Source organism: Ambystoma mexicanum, chromosome 8 (assembly GCF_040938575.1).
Source record: "Ambystoma mexicanum isolate Mex_15411 chromosome 8, UKY_AmexF1_1, whole genome shotgun sequence".
NCBI classification, from domain to species: Eukaryota; Metazoa; Chordata; class Amphibia; order Caudata; family Ambystomatidae; genus Ambystoma; species Ambystoma mexicanum.
Window position 1 is genome coordinate 169,977,085 of NC_090929.1, and position 22,502 is coordinate 169,999,586.

A 22,502-nucleotide genomic window follows, 5' to 3' on the forward strand; every position below is an offset into this window, starting at 1 on the left:
AGCTTCCCTTCTCCTGGGCCATGTTCGAGATGGGCCTGAGAAACATCTGGAGTCCTCCAAAAGCGTGGCTCGATGAAAACTTCACCCTTGAGGGGCGTAGACGAATCCGACACTGGTCCCCGTTGATCGGATGAAGAAACGGTGGAGCTTGAGGCTCTTTTGACCGAAAAAAGAGAATTTTTTTTGAGAAAAAACGTGAAAAATAGCACTAACGCTCAAGAGCAATAGCACGAGGATCCCAACACTTGAATGTGCGGTAAAAATCTGAAGATGGCTGCCAGAGGCGGGGCTTAGGTAGAGGGCAGTCATTGGCTGTGGTCAGTATGACGCAGAGATCAGTGATTGGTTACTACTACGAAAGACAGATCAGAAACGAAACTGATACTGATTTTTTCTTTACCGAGGATTCCCAGCCTGACGACGGGGAATATTCATGAGCATGTGAATCCATGCCAGACCCCATGCTGGAGAAGCAAATTAATTGTTAGCTCAGCTCACAGAGGATTACTAGCCCAGCAGAACCCATTTGAACAAAGATGGACAAATGAAGATGGATCAATGGCCTGGCATCCCAGGTCATTGATCCATCTATAGGCCTCCGCAAATCTGTGGAATTGTACTATATGTGTTGACGTCACTAGTGACGCTGTTTGCGGTTATAATGCACCGCACATGCCAACAAACCCCAGATCGTTCCGCAGCAGCAGAGTTCTTTGCTGATGCATTCCTATTTTTGTAGAAATAAATACTTGTTATCCTTGCAAGAGTGTCTTGGGTCTTTTTAACTATTGGGCTGTAATTTTTCTGGTGTGAGAGTACAGGGGGGGGTGCCTTCACTGGTACAGCTAACCATCTCATGCTACATCGCCTAATAATTAGAAGACATTCAACAAAATAGAATGAGGTCCAAGTTGGTCTAAAGCCCCCAACCCCAGAATTCTCAAGAGGGAGAATTGATATGTGTGCCGAGTGTAGAAGTTACAGATATGTAAAACAGGGCCTTACGTGGTATGAGCAGGCCGAAAAGCTAGACTGGAGGAGGGAGTGATTTCAAATCAAGGTAAAGAGACAGTTCACAGCAGGTGGCACAATCGAGGAGTTAAAAGGCAGAAGAAAGCTAAAACGATAATTCGAAGGAACATGGATGAAGAAAGGGTATCTTGCGGTTAGGAAGAACATACATGCTGAAAGGAACTGAGATAATACCACAAGAGAGAGAGGTTGAAGAGAGGGGAGAAAAGGGGTGGTGGTGGTATTGGCAAGAAATGTCCAGATGGAAGGGAGCTGGAGTAAGGTTTGTTCACTGCTAACAAAGAGGGGGAAGCAGTAGGGATAAATGAGTAAGAGGCAGATCAGGGAGAAAAAAAGGTTCCAGGAAATTATTTAGTCGGGTGAAAAGATGATGAGGGTGAGGGGAATAGGCGGGGCTGGGTGATTGAGAATACAGCTGTTTGGAATGGATACATCCAGATCGTAGGAGTCAAGTGAAGAGCACATAGAGGTGAGTGTGAAATGTCCTCAAGCATGACTCAGCTTTACACCAAAGGTTCAATGAAGATAGAAGAGATGGACTTATCAAGAGTTGGAGGGGGCTTGCATGTTAGAACCAAAGGTTAGACAAGGTATACAGAGTGCACAGTGGATGTGAGAGGTCAGAAGGGCAGCAGAAGAGTCACAATGAAGTAGAGGAAGTGGGAGAAAATAATAAACTACAGAGAAGACGAGGTATAAAAGGGTGAGCAGTAGAAGAGTTGAGGGAGGGAGGGCAGGGTGCAAGCAAACGACTAAAGCTGGTGGTCAGCAGTGAGAAAAAAGGAAAGCCAAAATGTACGTGTTTGAGGATGAATTTAAGAAGATGAGTTCAAGAGAGGAGCCAGAGATATGAAAGGGTGGGGTGGGTATTTGACACGAATGGAAAGAGTTGACAACAAGCAGAAAGCGGCAGGTCCAGTAGGGGTCTTGGAAATGGAGGTTGAAATCACACAGAAGGAAAAGGGAAAGTGGTAGGATAAAAAGATTAAGAAGTTGGTCAAGGGCCTCACATGAGGAAAATGGACAAGGAGGTTTACAGACTATTAATGCAAAAGGGTGGTGTATGAGGTATAGCGGTTTTCAAAAAATGGAAAACAGGAAGGGAAAGGCGCAGCGGTAAGAGGAATCCATGAGGAATGGAAGAGAACTCTTAAACCACCATTGATGCCAGATAGGCTTTGGATTAATGGGGGCTTGCAATGCCATTAAGCAACTGCAAATAGACATTTCTCGCACCACACAAACAGAAGTGTCAATTAAGGTAAATATCACAACTTTCACAATTCAAGACACAAAGACCATAGGAGGTGGGGGCAATAGTTAAGTGAATGGATAGAAACGGTATGTGGTAGGCTAGGAGGAACCTTGAGCATTAGTTGCAATCAAAGGCGAAGTGCATAAAATATGGGCAAACACCTATGTGGGTAAATCCCACCAGGTTCTGCTCAACAAATCTCCTGAAGGGCAACAGAGCTTTGGTAAGATTTTGTTCAAGGATATATAGGCGCAAGATTGGGCATGGAAAGTTTTCAACAATACTCCAGAAGGGTGCGGTGTGTGTGACACCTCTGTGAAAGAGGAGGAGAGGTGCCACATAGCAGTCACTCAAGAAATAATGGCAGGCCTCATTGAAGGCACTACTTGTGCCCACCAAAGTCAGTGCTGCCTAATTTCCTGCAAACAGAAAAAATGAAACAGGCAGCAATTCGTAGAAAACATCAAATTATTTAAAAATCATCGCACCCCTATCTCAGAATGGGAGGAGGCAGGAAGGATTAAGTTCTCTGCAGGAAGATAAAGTATATATCAAAAACCAAAGGTACCAAACTTTTTCGTCTAATGGCTCCTTCCTCTCGCAGATTTCTTATACGTAAAAATTCTGCAGCAGTACAACATTCAAGCAAAGGATTGGGCTAGGGCCAGGACACAAATCCAGAGATTTCTAACAGCTGTACTAAAGCAGATTTTAAAACAATCTAGCAGTGTCTAGAAAAGGTGTGAACCGAATGCCAGGTAGATGTCCAACAGCGGAAACCATCAAGAAATGCAACAATGCTGATTGTGCCTGCTGATATTATATCTAAATCTGTCCGTTTACGGATATGACACTGGTAACAGGTAGTCACTAGTGTCATAGCCATGTTTAATACACAAGACTGACCAATGTCTGGTTCTATAGCCATAGTTCTCAGAATTTTAAAAACACAAACAGCTATTTTGGTCCATTATATGCTCATCAGCAGGTGGTTACATAAACGCTGAAGATCTTTTGGGGTCCAGTCTGTGCAATCCCTACCACATTGTTGATCAGTGGAAGACAGTAAAATACTAGAAAAATGATTTTTGTCCCAGTTAAAAATACTTTGGGTAAGAACAAAGGTTTCTCTCTCAGAAGAACCTTGTATGGAGAAACACAAACCTAGACTTAGGGTACAATCCAGAACCCCTGCAAATCCAATTATCCAAGCAGAACTGCCAAAGCCTACAGAGAACAAGAGTGAAAGGACGTCCCATGAATATGGAGGATAGGGGATTCAAAGTAGAGTCTCATATTAATTAAGACCTTTTAAGAACAACTAAAGAAAAAGAAATAAGAATCCCTGCTCAAGGGAGTGAACATCCAACATTTAGCTTTAACAGCATTAAGTTTGAGCTCTGCCAGAGAAAGTACAAATTGCACACTCGTCAAAACCAGGTTGCAAAGAGCTCAAAGATCCAGATTGTCATCCCAAGTTGTAACCCTAATTCACCATCTCACATAGCCTGTGTCTGGTGAAGACCTGATGTGGACCAGAAGCATCCTCTGGCAAGGATCAGTCAACTAATGCTATCCCATCAGAAACTAACTATGAAGGCCTAAGTTCAGAAAGTTCAGAAAGTCCCCATCCATCCTGTGGAGCCAGAAGAACCTTTGTCAGTGGAAGTCCAATTGGTGGGAAACAATCCAGGCAAACAAGTCAGTAAAGGAAATCCTGCTTACCTAGTACGGGGCCATCAAAAACCTCTCCCTCTCTAATGAGGAATGGGTTTCCGGATAACTTTAAAATAAAAAGGAACATTAGCAAGGATGGTTCTTTCAACGTGAGAAGCCGAAGGTTACCCTTCCTTATGACGCCTTTTCCCCATCCTACCCTGTAGGATATTTGAAAGCTCTAACCCCCCCTTTCCAACACAAATACTTTCTCACACAGTGACAGACAATGGACTAACACCAGAGCCATTTACCTGACATGTCCCAACACAAGAGTCAGGTAATTGGCAATAACTACACACACCAGACAGCCCTTTCTGCCCCCCACAGGGATAACAGGCAGAGCACAAGAGCACACACTGAGCAAGGCCGAATGCACGAGGAAGCAGCTATTCCGGACCGGCAGTTCAAACGAAGGAAAAAGGCGGCGAGGTAGGAATTGCCCTTGCCCTTTTCAAATCAGACCTGCAAAGCCTCTGAAAGAGAAATCATAAGACCGGGGAGTCCAGCTGGCGTGTGGTGTATCAGATGTCAACGGTGCCCAGAGCCCTCCTGCACTGATAACCAAGGCGGGGAGACTTGCTTGCTACCGTGGTACCGTTCTTGACTCCAGAGGCAAGAAACGCCAACGGGTCCAGCACAGACGTTGAGTCGGAGAGAGAGCAGATAGCAAACTGGACTGTGTTGAGCCCAAGGTTGCGAACAGCAACATTGTATGAACTTATAAACAAAGAACTTATGTGTGAAAGTTTGAAAGAAAGTCCCAGTGAAGGACCAGCAGCAGAGTGATCAGGCGCCACATGGGCGCTCATTCGAAGGACTCTGGCTGGCCCCCTTTGTTGAAATTACAAGTACCAGGAGGCCCTAACAGATGCCGGCATGAGTAGTCAGAGGGGTCATACAAGGGTCGAGTTCCCCTTGTACAATTTCAAGTCTCCTCTGACACGTTGATAAGAAGGAAAGTAAAGGCAAGTAAATCCTGCATTGTGATAAATCAAAGTGAACTGTGTATTTAGCAAACGTGAACCCGGCTGAGGGATGCCTGCGAGTTGGGGTGAAGCATAATACACCCGTGAACATTGTGTCCACAAGAGTGCACCTGATCGAGGGATGTCCACAGTGAATTGTTGTTTGAAAAGACATTGAGACTCTTGAATGTTACGTTTTGAATGAAAGGCCATAGTGAAGCCGATAGAGGGAGGCCCACGTTGCATGAAGGATCAGAGCCCGGCAGAGGGGATCCTAAAGGCAAAGTATTATCGCTCTGTGAGGATTCATTGAAGGAACTTGTGTTTTTGTTGGTTATGATACATCAGGTGCTATGAGGAAAGAGACTGTGTGAAAGAGACTTGGCCACAGAAAGCCCTGATATTTTGCAAACGGCCTGTGAGCTTGTGCTTTGCGAGACCCAGGAGTGTGCTGTGTTCAGGTGTCCAGCTGTGTCCCTTGCTAAAAACATGGGGAAGGGAGACCCCAGCCCTACCATCCTGATCAATTTGTGAACACTTCTTTCTTTTCTGGTGAACATTATCCCACACTATTTAGTAACTTAGCTGTAAGGAATGGCAAACGTTTTTTTTTTTAGTATATGCCCGTTTTATTTCACAAGACGCCACTAGGACTGCCTTTTTATTCGTTGGCCGTAGCTTGCTCCCATCTTAGATTTAGGTTTGGATTAGGTGTTTCTCTCACCCATTATACAGTTTAATAAACACCCTTGAACTGTGATCACTTGTGTCTGTCTTTACTATTGGCACCATGAGTATATTACATATGGTGTCAGGAATGGGATGTGATTCAACTGATAACAATTGAACCCCATGCTGATAATTGTGCTACCACCAGAAGGCAAAAACAAAATTGTTGAACTCCTCGACTCTGACCGCGTATCCACACTAAAAGAGGTGTTCTTCTCACAGCTACGTATCACGACTGGTCAGCAGAATCTATTCTTTAAAACCAAAGTATTACTAGACACCCTTCCCCTCTCACATTAAATATACAACAGGAGGATCGAACAATATTGAAAGTTCAACCTGTTTTTGCTTTTGTTAGACCTAGCGCCCGGAAGACCTGCCCGCTTAGATCCTTTTTTTAATACCAAATTGCCATCTGTCGCAAGGCCATCAGGGTTGGAGATTAACCTTCCGAAGAAACTGAAGATGTTGAGACTTTATCCAAAGGGATCGAGACTTGTTTCTTTTCTGATTCAGAACCATCCACAGAAAGGACCTTTGGACCCCCGGGACAAGAAATGGCCGATCTAGCCAACGTCATTGTCCAGTTAGCGGCCCATCAGATGCAAGCCGAGGTTAGTCTCCAAGACAATTTGGCTAAAGAGTTGCAAGCGAGACCCTTATTACCACAGGGGGTACTTCAACCATATTTTGAGGGCGAAGATTTAGAAAACGTATTTCTAAACTTCGAACATCTAGCTGCACAACTAGGATGGGAAGAGAATCTTAAAAGATGTTATTTGGGCACTCTGTTGAAAGGTGAACTACAAACCTCCTATCAACAACTGAATCTTGCACAAGGGGCCCCCTTCCTATCCATCAAAGATGGGCTGTTAAAAAGAGTGGGGCAAACCTGCAATTTTTATCGGCAGAAGTTGAGAACTATTAAATTAAACCCAGGCGAAACCTGGTTAGAAATGGGTGAATATGTTGAAAATACTGTGGATCTATGGATCAATGGTAAAACCTTAGAAGAGCTAACGGAAATGGATCACCCTGGAACAGTTTACTAATTCCTTACCCCTTTTTCTGCAGAAAGCCATTCTACAGTTAATCGACCTACCCTGGTTACGGCCATTGAGACTGCACAAACCAATTCAGATGCAGCTAAACATTTCCATTCCGCCCATCGTTGGGGGGAATGGAAGGGTCATAGGCCGCTCCACCGACCCCAACCTCAGGGAATAGAGAAACAAGGAGGATCATATAGAGGTAAGGAAGGGATGCTGCGAGAAAGAGAAGACATCAAAAGAATTGATACCAAAGGCAAAGATTAAAGCAAAACGGAGGAACTAAAAGGAAGCAGACCACCTCCTCCTGTCTGTTTTTCCTGTAGAGAAACAGGACATGTGGTGCGACACTGTCCAAAGAATCTAAGGGACAACCCTATAGAAATAGGTTACATAAAAGATAAAGAGTGGGATAAACCCGAGGAAGAGCTAGAGATCTTTAGTATCTGTTTATGTCAATCATCTACAGATTTTACATACGAAAAAGGCTTGGGTAAACGGGAGGCAAGTAAGGGTCTTGATCAAGTCGGGTAGTAAGCAAACTTCTATCCGAACCGATTTAGTTACAACATAGGACCTAGAAAATGCAGCCCTAGTTAGAGTCACCTGTGTGCATGGCTATAACGAAGTGTACCCCAAAATACCTGTACACATTAGTATCCTGGGTGAATCTTGTGAGATATTGTCAGCTGTAATTCCTGGGCTCCCGAAGAAGTAATTCAGGGGCGGGACTTCCCTACCTTCTCAAATCTCTTACAGGAAATCCCATCTCCATTTGGAGATTTTCTCCCCCAAAGTTACTGGAAAGCAGACTATTATTCCCAAAATTCTCCAATATGGAACTGGGAAACTTCCGAGCCTATGAAACCGGAGAAAATCCTTAAAACACAGTTCATAGGCTACTGTAAAGAGACCAGTAAAACCTCTACAATGCTACCAGCACCAATCAATGGGATATGCGAGAGTTCTTGGATATCTCTCTTCCCTGTCCACTTCCAGGTCTGAGCAAATATATCCACCCTGCATAGCGGAAGGGTATGTGAGAAACCTGAAGGTGTCTCACTCGCTAGTCCTCGGAGATCTGTCATCCAGGTGGCCAGGACACAGCCATCACTACTGAAAGACCTTGTGTAGAAACACATGTCGGCTGCAATTAGAGAATAATTGGACCGCAATAAACCTAATTCATTGGATACTTGACATATGCATTGATACATCTGTTAAGATGAGTTATACGTTATGTTAACTCTTAGGGGCCAGCGCAAGCAACTAATATTACATTTCGAATTGTACCTTTTTAGCCCTCTTCCATGTCCCACTACTTAGGGAATTATGGGACTTGAGGTCCCTAATGACAAAGTAAGATTTTTTAGTTTGACTTTTACTTTTAAGCCCAAGTATATCATTTACAATATTCTTAAAAGGAATATCAAAAAGATTAGCTACCAGGCCTGATTAAAAAGAGGAAGGCAGTTCTTTAAGGGCGTTGTTATTCACAGATTTCCTTTCACTATACCTTTGGGTGTTAGAGAAGTTATTAGCTTTACAAGTCTCTAGGATTTTGGATGGCTGTTTATTTCTCCCAAGGCCGAGGAGTTTATTGTGTTCACCCCTATTTATATGTGTATCTTGTGGAACGAAAAAGGTGATTATTACAACCAGCCATTATATATTTTGGTATTAAGGAGGCATCGTCCCTAGGGGGGGACACATACTGTATCTCATCCCACAGAGTCTTCAGATCCCCATGGCCTTTTCTCCTCCCAGGTGGTCCTCCCGCAGAACACCACCCCTAAGGTCAGGATCAGGAAGCGCTTGCCTTTCCCTGGCCAACTGGGAGTAGACTTTGGCAGGGGTTTAGTGAGGAGTATGTAGGATTCATCACAGGACCCTATGGATCAATTGTCAGGTCAGTGCTGTGGTTTCTCACACAGGCTTCTCTTGTGTCCTCCGTTCTCTTGGCTTGCTCCTCCTTCGTCAAAATGGTGTTGGCGTAGTTCATGGACTGCCTAAACCACCATAGCTTGTTCGTGGTCACGCCACTGTGTGTTTCTCTTTCCGGGCAGGGACACCTTATGTCCCTCTCAGTACTCAGTTTCTCTTTCTCGTACACCGCTGTGTCAAGCCTTTTGCTCCGTTTTAGACGCTGCGCACCCAAGCTTCCTTCAGCGAGTCTTCTTTCGCATGGAGCTGCAGAGCTGCGAGTGGTTCGCCCAGTGCTGCAGAGACTCGGATTGCTGAGTCATTCCGTGTACCAGGGGCCTGGAAACTAAGCGTTAGTCAGTAACCTCTGGTACATGGAATGACTCAGCAATCCGAGTAGCTCTGCAGCTCCGTGTGAACTACTTGCAGCCCGCGAGCGCTGCCAGCAATGGAATTATAAAGGACATATCCTTTGCCGAGTACCCAAGCCAGTGATTGCAGTCTCCACTCTGAGGAGCTATCCGGGACCACCACCACTGAAGACGGTCGTCCATATTTGTGCCTAGGGTTAACTAATCCCTTAGCACTCCACGTATATTCATCTCATACAGCCCCCGTTCTGATGAAGGCCGTGTCAGATACGAGGCTTATTTAGCTCGCTCAGACGGCTGAAACACCCCAGTGTCAAAGCATCTTTTAAAACCACAGTGTATTGTCACTGTTCTCTAATAGAACAATGTGTTATTTGTTTTGTTACCTTTGTTGGAAATGTTCATTAATTCACTTTAGTGCACTGTCTATCAAGTTCTGGCAGTGACTGATGTATTTTCATGTTCTGATACACAATCAATTGGACCAATCAGTGTTTATTGTTGTTGTGTTCTATCTCCCTGTATGATGTTTATGAAAAACATTTGACTATATGCAACCTGTCAAACTATAAAAATTAAGAAGTTACCCACACTGGGCACCTACGAATGAAGTGTTGTGTACATTTATTAGGGGCATAGGACTAAAGGAGAGTGTAAAGAGTGATTTTTCTCGACCTATTCAATTGTATTTTGTTCCGATAAGTAGCCTTCCTGGGCAGAATAGGTTCCTCACCAGGAGCCCTGATTTAGAATGTAGCAGGCTAACCTACTTAGCCTCACAGGGAAATGCTCCCCCTTCGGGAGAAGTGACAGAGTCCTGCGATTCGTCACAGTACATATACTCACAGTATGTCCCTTGCTTCAAGAAATAGGAACATATGTTTCTTTATAGGCCAAATGAAAACCTCTCAAGATAGGCAGATGGATTATAAAGGAGTGACAATGAGGAGCAATCCCCAGTAGAACAGAACAGTTACAAAAATTCACTTAACAAAATTCAAAATGGCTCAATGGAGACTGATGTTCTTATGACTTTGATTACCACCATTTTGCCACCCCCTTACATCCCAAACATGTTAACTTCCCATTACCATGCATTTCCTTCAAGGCATTACTAACTTCAACGGACTGCCTCAGATCTCTTGGTGCAAGCACCCAAAAGCCTAACACTTCATCCTCTATATTAATTTATATTTTGTGCTCAGTGGTGTACGGTGCTGGTCATATGCTCAATAAAAATTGGGAATTTGTGTATTGTGTTTTGAATTTGAATACAAAAAACACAAATACAAATCTTTACACAACTGCTGATTCTTACATGCATGATCAATATTTTCAAAGACCATCGATTCAGCATTTAATCTTTGGCTGATAAGAGTAAAGTCTATCAATTTTGAAAGAATTCACATGCTGGTATGCAGAGCTGTTTGAGATTCCTAAATAGGATTTCAGACAATTGCCACAGCAGAAGGTTTGGTTGATCGTTCCTATGCATGAACAACTATCCTTGCAGAAACGTAAAAGAGAAAGAACTAAGTGTAGCCTAACTATGATCCGTGGATAAAAAATGTGGATACATGAGAATTACAATCTTCTAAACAGCGCTTGCTGTTTTGCCCCATAGTAAAAATAACTCTCACCACAGAGCATATCATAAAACACCACAGTTGCATGCAAGAATGTAAGGGGTACATTGATGCTGAGCATGTGTGTTTGTAGGTCCAGCATGGCCGTTTCAGTGCTGTGGAACGTTCTAAAGCCTGATTGTTGTTTGTGAAGAACGCCACTTGCTTCCACGAAAGCTAGCAGTTGGGATGTGGCCACCTTGTCCAGAATTTTCAACAGAAAATTGCAGTTGGTGATGGGGCGGTGGTTGCATGGATCAATGCGGGAATGCGACTGCACCGTTGACATCTGCTCCACCACAAGTCAGCTGTAAATCCCGGTCTTATGATTCCTTTCACAGAGGTTTCGGGGGTCTGGAATGAAAAGGGCAAGGGGACTTCCCTCCTTGTCGTCCTTTCGGGTCTCAACATCTTTCTTCTCCATTTGAACTGCTGGTGTGGAATAGCGATCTCCTCGTGAGATTGTCCTTGCTCGTAGTGTGCTCTCGTGCTCCGCCTTTTATCCCTATGGGGAAGGTAAAGGGCTGTCAGATGTGTGTGGTTATTGTCAATTGCCTGACTCTGCCTGACCCTTGTGTGTGGACATGTCAGGTAAACGGCTCTGGTGTCAGTCCGTTGTCTGTCAAGGTGTAAAAAAGTGTTTGCGTCAGAAAAGGGGCAGAGTTTCGAAATACCCGGCAGGGCTGGATGGGGAAAAGGTGTTACAGGGAATGGGGTACCGCATCTCGCGGTAAATGTAAAGGGGAAAAGTGGAAAAGAGGTTCCGTTCCCGTCCTTTGCAAGGGACAACCATACAGGATGGAGGAAAGGGGACGGGACATAGGAGTACTAGCCAGTATCTTCGCATCAGCGTTTATCAATGAGATTGATCGATACGCACTGCATTGCGTTGGGTCACACCCCTTTTTATGGAATACTACTATAGTGGCACTCAGTAAGGAATTAGGCAGATGTCCCTAAGCAGTCGCTTCTCTAAATACATGTCCCAGTTGGGGGCAATAATGTCATCCAGCTATTTGTATAGATCTATCGGCAAACCATCTGGGCCAGATGCTTTGCCAGTGGCTAAGCTCCTAATCGCACATAGCACTTCCTGGCCGGTAATTGGTGAGTCAAGCAGGTCAAGGTCGCCTGGAGGCACAGGTGGAAAAGACAAGGGGCTTCAAATGTTGTGCACCAATCCCATATCTCTATATGGGGTGGAGCACATAAAGCCTTATAGAATTCAGAAAAACAACGATTGATTATCTTGTTGCCAAGCAAGAGTCCCTGTGCTATCCAGTATAGTGTTGATAATCTGCACTTACCGTTTTCCGTGCAGTGCTAGCATGCAGATTGGCCAGTCCCCCTCAGTGTATAGCGGGTGAGCCCATCTATTGAACGCTTTCTGGGCTCTCGATGTGGAAATCTGTGTTAGTTCACACCTTGTGCGAACAATGCAGGCATAGGTTGTTGGGTCTCGTGAGATTTTGTGTTCCCGTTCATCTGTGGAAAACTTTTCGGTTCGTTTTTTTCTCCTGTGCTTTCCAAGTGCAAAGTTTATATGCCCACTGTAATATGCATTTCCCCGTAAGTATGTCTTGAATGCATCCCAGCATCAAAGCGCCGGGAATTCATCTGTGAGATTGTCCTGCCAGAACCCCTCTGTGTCTGCTAGACGTTGTACAAAATATGAGTGGGTAAGCGCTGTAGAGGAGGAGCCAACTAGCCCTACTAAAAGCTCTGCCCCATGTTGCCTATATGTTGGGAGCCAGAAATTGCGACATGTGTAGTACCAGTGAGGATACCTATACCGCAAAGAATTCTTGAGAGAAGGTATCCATTAAGAAAACCCTACATGCATTCACGAAGAAATAATGGTCTTCTGGAAAGAGTCCCAGGAAGAAGTATGAAAATGAACGAGAAAGGAGACTGGTGACGTCATATGAAGCAGAACTGACGCACCCAGAAAAGATACAAATGAAGAAGGAGCATAAACATTCTATAAGATATGAAGAGGAGGTGTCGAAGTCGAGCAACATTTCAGGATCGAAATGTAGATGCTTGTGCAAAGAAACACTGAAGAAAATGCAAAGTCATTTTACACTTGTACAGATGCTGTAACGCAAGTAGACAAAGTACTCCTGAGGCTGGCTACTTAGTGAATAGATTGCGGCGATGCGCCAATGGATATACATAGGAATGTATAGAATCTAGATGTTCCAGAATGCACTTTAGCAAACTTGAACCCCGTAAATGGAAAGGGCTTGAGTGTGGCGCAGTTGGAAAATAGCTGATGGACAAGGAGAATTCAAGAAAGGCTGGCTGGCCCAGCACCAAGAGTCAAGGCCACCGTGAGCCTGGTTGTCTGTCAAGAAGCTACATGAACGTGAGAAAGAAACAAACTTCTGTTTGAGGTGGAATGAAAAAGGAGAGTTCATCATTTAATAGCATTATATGCAACGAAGAGCTCGAAAACGTGGTCTCCAGTCACATGGTCAGATCGAAAACCGAAACCAGAAGATAAGACCATGCCACACTCCCTTTTATTCTCAGGCACAGAGAGCTTCTGCAAGGCCAAGTTCAAAGCCTAATTGAATGGCAGACCACAGGAGTGATGATAGATGTTGGGCTAATTGGGTGGGGAGGCATGACCAGGCCAAACCCCTCCACCCCTCAGCACCTGGTGTAACCAGCTTGCGTGCTGCTGGCATGTGGAATACTCCAGAAGGGTACAAGTGTGCCAACCAATTATAGAGGGTCACGTATCAAGGAGTCCTATAGTTTGTATAACCAATAGATCGTTGTGCATTTTGGGCGATGATTATGACTTGCACTAGAGGAGGGCTTATTTGTCCACCTGATCTTAGAGACCCAATCACAACCCCCGTCGGTAAGGAACATATACCTAGATGTTCCCTTTAAGCCTATCACATCCCCAAGTAGGTTTTGTAGTTTGCCACGTAGTGACATCAATGATGACACATTTTTACTATATAAGAATGCTTTTTTATGAAATGTGTTGGGATTATGCTGTGCGACGTCCGTTGATGTCCATTATAACTCCCTGTTTTAGATAATTGTTAATAAAACAGTACTAAATTGTGCCAACTTCCTGAGTCGGTTTGATTATTGATTTATGAGTAAGTTTTGCATCCCCATCCATCTCCAAGTATTGTTACCACATCTTAAAGGGCCCCAGGTCCCAGGGTTCAGCGCCATCAAGTTAAGATGGCATGACGAGGTGCGCTGAATTTCATCTGACAGAGTGAAGTGTAGGAGGACTGGTTTATGATCGGATAGCGTCATGGGCAGAATGGTACAGTGTGTCACCACATGCATGTTACATGGGAGGAGCCAATAATCGAGCCGGGAGTAACTACGGTGGTGATGGGAGAAAAAGGTATAATCTTTCTTATATTTATGCTCATTGCGCCAGGCTTCAACCAATCTAAGATCAGCCATCAGGGAGAGGCGCGTCAGTGTTTTCTTCAGTGGTTGAGGTGTAATTTGTACAGCGGATTGCCTATCCAGTGTCAGATCAAGGGCAACATTGAGGTCCCCACCAATGAGCGTCAGATGTCCGAGGTAGGATACGCATGTCGCTAATGCGTGCGTAAAGAAGCCTGGGGTATCCATGGTGGGGGCATATATATTCAGGAGGGTAATACAGCGTGCTATGGATCAGAGCAAATCTACCCTCTTTGTCAGCGTTGGTGTCCCGAATAGTGAGAACATCATGTTTGTGAACAAAGATGGATGCACCACATTTCCCATTAAATGGGGAGTGAATCTGCTGCTCCCACCCAGGCTCTACCTAATTTAGCCCATTTATGTGCATTTCTTGCAAGAATTTAAAATCTCATTGAGGCCACTAATATAGTTAGGAGACTTTCATCACTTGATAGGGTGCCCCAGTCCCTGAATGCTAAGAGTAATACAATTAAGCGACACCATAGCATCTCCTTGAAGACCTGAGCCCCCAAAAGGGGTTGTGGAGCAGCAATAACATATCCACATTCATCAATGGTTTATACCCCCTCCCCATGTACACGGAGCATAGCCGGTAGGTATAATGTGCCTTAGTGCAACAGTTATCATACACATCAAAGGGCCTTGGCAGTGTACAACAACCCCTTTAGCAGTCATGAATGGGCGGGTGAGGAGTAACATACTGCGATTGAGAGTCATGAGATCGAATCCAGGTTGCAGACTTTGCACTGTCAAGTAAAACATTCCCAAGTAACAGATAATTAATAATAAACAGTAACTCAAAGATAATAACATTGGCGCCTAAGAACATGGACCCAATATAACTGGAATTGAGCCAGTGCCTTCATAAAAAGGACAGATTAACAAAGGGACCCATCCCAAGAATATGGCAGGCCATTCTACCCCACGGTGGGGTGAAAACGAGGAGTGAAGCGTGGGGTGCAGGTAATGTCCATTCACTGATATGGGTGACAGTTAAAAGATGTGTTGAGAGGCAAGAAACATGTTAGCTGAATGTGTGTCACACCTGCGGGACGCTAATGGCAGTGACACTGGGCCGAGTAGCACAGAAACTGGACCATGGAAGGTCTTTCAGCTATTTGGGCATGTTGAAGATTAGATAAACAAATAGAAGCCGCCAGCTTCATGCAGTAGATAGTAATGGTAAGGCCCCTTCAGCAGGGGCAGAAGGAAGCTAATTGCAGCAGAGAGTAGAGAGTCGCAGGGCATGTGACTGGCCAGTGTCAGGTTGTAGGACTTCCATCTTACAATAGGACTCGCTCCAGCCACTTCAGGTGCTGACCGGCCCTCTTCCAAACCCTGCACTTGTTACTAGGATTATGGGCCTGAGGGTTGAGCAGCGAGGCACTCCGGTTCCTCAGGAATGGAGTCTGAGGTGACCAATTTGCATTCTTTTGGGAATTTCCATCCCTCCTTGGGAGTCTCACTGACTATCCATTGGGACGTCCCAAACTGCTGGGATTTTGAGATGGTGGCAGAGTTTCAAGCTTCACAAGGCATCAAAAATGGGGTTCAACCCTGTGGCACCTCAAGACCTCTATGGAATAGTCGATAGAGATCCAGATCATTGCCATGTCCAGTTGCACTGTGACCATTGTGCGGTACGCCTTCAGGATAGTCGCTTTATTTTTTAAATTGAGGAGGCGGAGTGTGATAATTGGGGCCTACTGTGGATTTGCGGTTTGGGAATGGGTGCACGGTGAGCTCGTTCGATAGTGAGACTGCGCGGATCAGCTAGGTTTAACTTGTCCCGGAAGAAGTCATTGAAGAAAGCATCAATGTCTGTACCTTCCACATTCTCAGGGACTCCAACCAAGCACAGATTATTGCAGCCTGGCCCATTTTCTTGGTCCTCGATCTTTGCCCCTGGGTGCTGGACTTCCTTAATGAGTGTTGACATCCATGGCAGTAGTTTTGTGGTTATCTTCAAGCACGCTTATGCACCTCTCGTTGTCTGTGGGATTTTCAGCTTGAAGGTCAAGTCTACTGTCAATATCCCTGAGCTCCTTCATTATATCCTGGACTGTGCCATAAGTCTCCTATGTGCATTGTTCAATGTTCTTCATTTTGGCCTCGATGGCCTATAGCTGCGTCAGGAAAATCCATACTCTCTATGAGTCTCATAGACCTCTGTGGGGGAGTTGGTGGAGAGGAATGAGTCGTCACGGTTTCAGTTTCTGAATCAGAGGAAAGTTGGGACATAGTCCTCCAGGGCTTGTCACACTTGTTCTATTGTTGTGCAGGTGAGGCTTTAACTGGAGTGACGCAAACCCTAACTCTCTTCCTCAGGCCACGCTGGTCTTTGGGTTGGAGCACTGAAGAGTAGAGCAGGAGAGCTTAGCAGATCCAGTGAAGTAGGTATAGCTGAGTGCGTTGCAGCTGGTATGCGGCATAAGCCTTCCACATTTTATGTTGAGTGTCCCCAGAACACAGCGTGACCGTATCTATAAAGTATGGGCATCATTGGGTCTATTGAACACCGGTCATCGAACCTAGTTAGTACTCGTAGGTCCGATAGAACAGAACTGGATGTAACTACACAACAAGGTGGTGTCATCCAACAAACAATGGCGGATTCAACAAGACACAGGGAGGACCATAGACCTGCAAGTTGCTTAACCCAATAATGATTAAGATTAGGGCAACTCAACACTGAAGACTCTCCCTAGCATGAAAGACAACCTCAAGTCTGGTAATCGGAACAAACTCCACACAACCCTACTTCTCCCCTTCCAAAGCAGCCACCATCACCGGCTCCCACTGCATCTGCTACTCCCACAACCCACCTGTAATGCCTTGGCTGCATCCCCATGTACAGAATTTGGTTTTGCTGCATTTTCTTAAAAAATATTCTTTTTACAACTGCCAGGTATATGATGGATTGGGGTACGGTATACAATGGGGTAAGATGGGAGTGCGGGTAGAGGTTCACCCCTTTGTGGCAAAAGCAGCAAAATGGCCAAAATGAAAATCCTCGAAGTTGTCATTCGGCAAAAAACAAAAAACAGCGAACATTCAGAGGACCCTGTACAGTGCTCTATTGCTTCCAAGCTAGATTAGAACTTTGTGTATTTAATGATTTGCCAAAGGAAAAGAAAAACAGGCATAGCGAAAAATCACAATCAAATACTCCCTTGAGAAGAGCAGACCAAAGGTAGGATTTTATTGCATATGGAAAAACAAAATGTGGTGTGGCAAATTGCAGTGGTGCGATGCATAGCCTTGTGTAGTTGGTTGACGAAAGTGCTTGGGAAAGTGAAGCTCGTCTCGTCAAGGTTTCCAAAAAGAATATAGACAGTGGCTCACAATGGGATGGAATTCTACTAGTCTTGACTCATTAAAAGAACAGAACTGTCAAAATATTGGTTTAGATGGATGCTGTGGATTTGTATCCATCAATGGCCCTGTTGCAAAGCAAATATGCAGGTCCGATTTATTTTACTGAAATACTGCACAGCTAGATGTGTGCACATTATCATTGGATATATGCATACTATAAACAAGCACCTTGGCAAGGATCGTGATAAAATCCTTGAACGTCTTTAGCTTCTCTCCATCCAGCGTCTTGTGTGTGGCTAACTCCACTCGAAGCAGGTAATGCAGTCCTGACTCAAGGTCAACCATGTAAAGCTTGGATCTAAAACAGAATGGCAACGTTAAAAATACATTATGTAGGATCCCTCAATAAACACTATTTCAACAGTCCCACAACGAGAGAATAAAGAATATGGTTATTTTGATAAGGGGTGATTGCCCTGCAGTCACTACCTCGAGCTCACATAACTACACCTTTCCCAAAGTATGCATAATTAAATTAACCTTGCACATTGCTAAAACATTTAGGAATTGCACACATTGATGTTTGGTAATGATATGAATTTGGCATGGACCAGTTATAGATAGGTGGTAGAATGTTATGGTAACAGATATTTTGATATCTCGGTCTATTCCATGAGCCGGATCCACAATCTGCTGACAACTATTGAGAAGAGAACAATGCATGCCTCCGCTGCGACCAATTAAAATACCTAATTGGCTACCACAGATGCACAAAATCTCCGAATATTCATTTGATGAATTTCCAGACCCCTGTCTATCTGTTTTAAAAGTTACCTTGTCACTGTCACCTAACCCAATAAATGTCATGTCAATGCATAGTAGTTCATATGTATAAACCGCTTTAATCAACACTCTACAACAGCAAAAAAGAAAGTGAATGTCCATTAAGCAATAATGCTGCTTTTTAAGGGCCCATGCATGTTATCGTCTAGTAGGAGAGGGGCAATATTGCCATTATAGCATTGCACCCAATTACGGTACAAGGTGCTGTTTAAAACAAGGAAAACAAAAGTAACACTGCCACTGCATTGTCTGCACTGGAGCTGGCAATTACCCATTTAGAATACTGAAGTGAAACTTACAAACACAAAAACTTGGACTGCCACTCCCCCTTCATCTTACTCTTTTCTTGTTTTGCTCAAGTCAGTTAAAGGTCTCCTTGCATCTTTCACTTTTACACCGATTTATTGTACAGATTCTTTTTGAATGAGATTATTTTAATGATTAATTGGTTTGCATAACACATTGAATGAAAGCCTTAAGTATCTGTAGCACATGGTATTCTATTTGGAAAGAGAAGCGTCACAAAGGCGGGACAGCAGTAGCATGTGTGGGTTGCAACATTGCAGGATGACTGTAGAAAAAGTGACCTCCTGACCATTCTCCAACCAAAACAATCTACTTTCCCCTTAGATTGCAAGCAGACCATTTGGCCGTTTTCAGGGGTACCACCTCATAACCACTATGCTGCCCTTGTTACCTCTGTATAAGGGTTCACAGGGACAGTACTAGGAACAGGAAGCAAACCAGGATCTTGCTGCAAACCATGTGCTTTCTGTGATTCGCAGAAGTGTTTGAGTCTCTGGAGGGTGCATTTTTAGGGAAATGTCGCCACCTAGAGGCCATTTTCACAGCAACATCATCACAGGATACGTTTAAGTAAGGTCGGAGGAATGTTGTAGCATCTCCGATACATCAAGATATTAATTTATGCTTACCTAGTGCAACACAAAATGTCATTTACACACACGCTTGTCGAGGATACAAACCTTAATCAAAAGCACCAAAAGGAAATCTAGATGCTATTGTTTGCCGTACAAATAACATTCCCAAAAGTGCATTGTTTTTTTAATCTTCGAAATAATTTTTTCAGTTTTAAGGAATTTGTCACTGAAGATTCGTTTGTATAGGTTTACATTGCATGTACTCAATACCAGGACATGCCAGGCTCTATTTACACGTCTGCACAAGGAATATGAGGCATTTACTAGCATAAGGCAGCAGGACTGAGCATTTGAGCCTGCCCTTGGTATGTCATAGCAGCAATCTGGACATGTGAATATGTACGTTGCATATGGTGGCATGAAACAATCATATAAGACTGTCACGCTGGATACAAACCTAGAATATCAGGACTGCACAACACACATTTGTGCACAAAATACTCTGTCTGTTACAGTACCTAGTTGTTATTTTATTAATTTTACCCTTTATTAAAGTAAAAAAGGTAATTTTCCCGAGGAATTAGCTTGAATGGATTGTACCAAACTATAGTTTGTTTTCCTGAGATGACATATTTTACTAATGTTAATTATTAGGTGGTGCTTAATACACCGAAACTATTCCACTGGATTACAGATAGGAGTACAGATAGGAGGGAGATGGGATGTGAGGAGGGAAATACAGCTTGTGGGTGCTGTCCGGTTATTTACCCACTCATTGACTGCCCATAGCCATGCTCCTCTCTATGGTCAATCCCACACACTACCTGCTCCTCCCTGCCCAAAACACATCCTTCTGGGATCTCTTTGGACTAGTTTTATCAAGCAGTAATGTCAAACATTGCCTGCCAGTGTTGGTTCTAAGCAGTCTTCTGGAGTGAATATCTTAATTGCAGATGCAAATGCACTGCTGGTGTAAAAAGAACAGCCTTAACCAAATGGGACTTCAGCCACTTGATTTATAAGCAGTTTCCCCTTGGGTAAGTTCTTTGCCCAGTAGTCCTGTTAAAGCAAGAATTGTCAGAGTGAACAGTTTTGGCTGGTGTAGCTTTTAGATAGGCATTTGCCAGGCGCTGCCATCAGATGTCGAGGTACTCACCATTTTCCAGATGTTGCCATCTTCTGCCAAGGGAGTAGAATCCATTTACCATGCCTACACACATTCCCAAATTGTTGGCTTTGACAATTCTTGTTTTTCTGTTGTGATTTGCCTTCTTATGTGCCATTTCGTAAATGTGTGTGGGTATTATAGTTTCTTGGGTAGAGATCAGCCCAGTAAATAAATGTACGTTATACATGCCATGGCTTTTTAAGGATCATTGACACCATCTGGGTCAGAGGCCATTTAATGTCGCAAGCTGCATTATCCTTATACATGTGATGTCACTTCAGCTACCCTGAGCATTTTGGTGAATTGGCATGCTTGGCCCTCTGTAGAGCAGAGTGTGGTTTTCGGGGTAAGCAGAAAAGCACAACACAGCCAAGCGTGTCAGAGCAACAACAAAAGGAAAAATACACAGAAAGCAAGTGGGCCTCCCCCCAGACTCACGTCAGACACACTGACTTTGAGGCCAGACTTTTTTACCTGGTGCTAAATGGATTCTCTGCTCAGATCAGATGAGTCCCGGTTAACAACCCGAGTCACTTTCTTGTCCCCCTTGACCTAAGTAATACACTGAATTAAGAGTCGTCAATTGCTGACTACTCGAGCATTTTGTAGTTTATAGAAACCCAACTCATTCAATCACACCACTAATACATGTAGAAAACACAAAAAAGAAAATTAGACCATACGTAAAAGTCATTTCGAGTCCCGACTTTGTGACTCCATAGACGGGGTAGATTTATTAGCTGCAAACGAAGCAAATTCATTGATGCACGCACATCAAAGAAACCCAAGAATGTGTAGTGTATGGCAAACGCCAGGAATCCAGCACACAGCACAGAAGGCAAGTCTCAATACATAACTAAGGTATGAAGTACTGGAAATATAGAATTATTTAGTAGCAAAAAGAACACAGAATGGGGTGAGGCAGGGACTAGTATTGTTTAAAGATGGACAATGAGCGCAAGGTGGTGGAGGGATTGGTTCCAAAATAAATAAATAATATGTCCTTTAATTTTTGCTGCAAGTTTTATTTTCCCTAAAAGAAACCATTTTTCAAAAATATCCGTATTTTCAATAATGGTGCTACTTTTAAGAATATTAACCTTTTCAAGTGTAAATCAGTATAGAGTTATTTACATAACGCCACGCATTCTATTTTTTGCTGAGTAACAAAGCAACACACACTTAAAAAAAGCATGTTTAGAAGCCAAGGATAGAAGGGCAGCACTGGGCCCTAGTCTGTATCAGATGCCAGGGATTAAGCAAAGGCTAATCCCTGGAAGCTCTTTGAACTGTCCAACGGGGTGAACAGAAATCGCGTGGGATTAGAATTCCATGAACAAACGTTTTCCATGTTGTCGCCAGGATTTCCACTAGGCACACGCTCTCGTTTATATGGGCCTAGCTTTGCAAAATGCTGGCTTTAGGTTTATTCTTGTAAAATTGGGCGGGCGATTGTCTTGTATTGAAGAATTGAATCACGTCACTTGTTGATGTCCTAAAGTAAATGTATTTGTGCCTATACGCGTGGTGGTTTCCATTAAAAGTAACAGTGCAGACAATCGAAAATGAAAGACACACACAGCGAATGGCACAAGGAAGGCTGAGAGGCGTGGCTCACAGTTCCCATGAAAGAAGAGGCTTGCCCTTCTGGGGTGATAAGCAAATCACATACAAGGAAGATAATGAACACCTGAAAAGTGCTGGCGCGTTATTCAAGCAAGCAGTTTAAACATATTTTCTGGGGGTAAAAGGGGACTTTGGGTGGGATTCGAGTAATTCTTGTGTAAAGGTCGTCAATAATCGATTTCAAGGTAGATATTTTAAAAAATCTATTATTTGCAGAGGGACACTCTCTGAATAACAAATTGCAGCCAATGGACGAGGATCAGAATAATAACTTAATAAAGACTTCTTTTAAGGAATGCACTTAGTGACGTTTTGCTGCTTGCAAGCTCTGTAAATAACAGGCGTTACTGTTATTCAATTTAGTGGTATGCAATATGTCGCCCAGGAAGCATGGAAAGCGAAGTCAGTCCTGCCAGGTAAATCTGAGCTGCATCTATTACAGATCCCATCAGCCAGCACTTACTCCACTGGGCTGCGAGATAAGCTATTGAAACAGGCCCGTGGCTTTCACGAATGGCGTGTTTAGATCGAGTGGGACTGTCTGG

General features: G+C 43.8%; 1 protein-coding gene across 1 annotated transcript in view; it reads right to left on the reverse strand.

Annotated features, from left to right (window-relative positions):
• The window catches only part of QSOX2 (quiescin sulfhydryl oxidase 2), a 578,728-nt gene that overhangs the window by 108,559 nt on the left and 447,667 nt on the right, over nt 1–22,502 (reverse strand). The window contains exon 8 of the mRNA XM_069609564.1: nt 17,668–17,797. Within this exon, the coding sequence (XP_069465665.1) occupies nt 17,668–17,797 (130 nt within the window). The remainder of the gene's footprint in view (nt 1–17,667; nt 17,798–22,502) is intronic.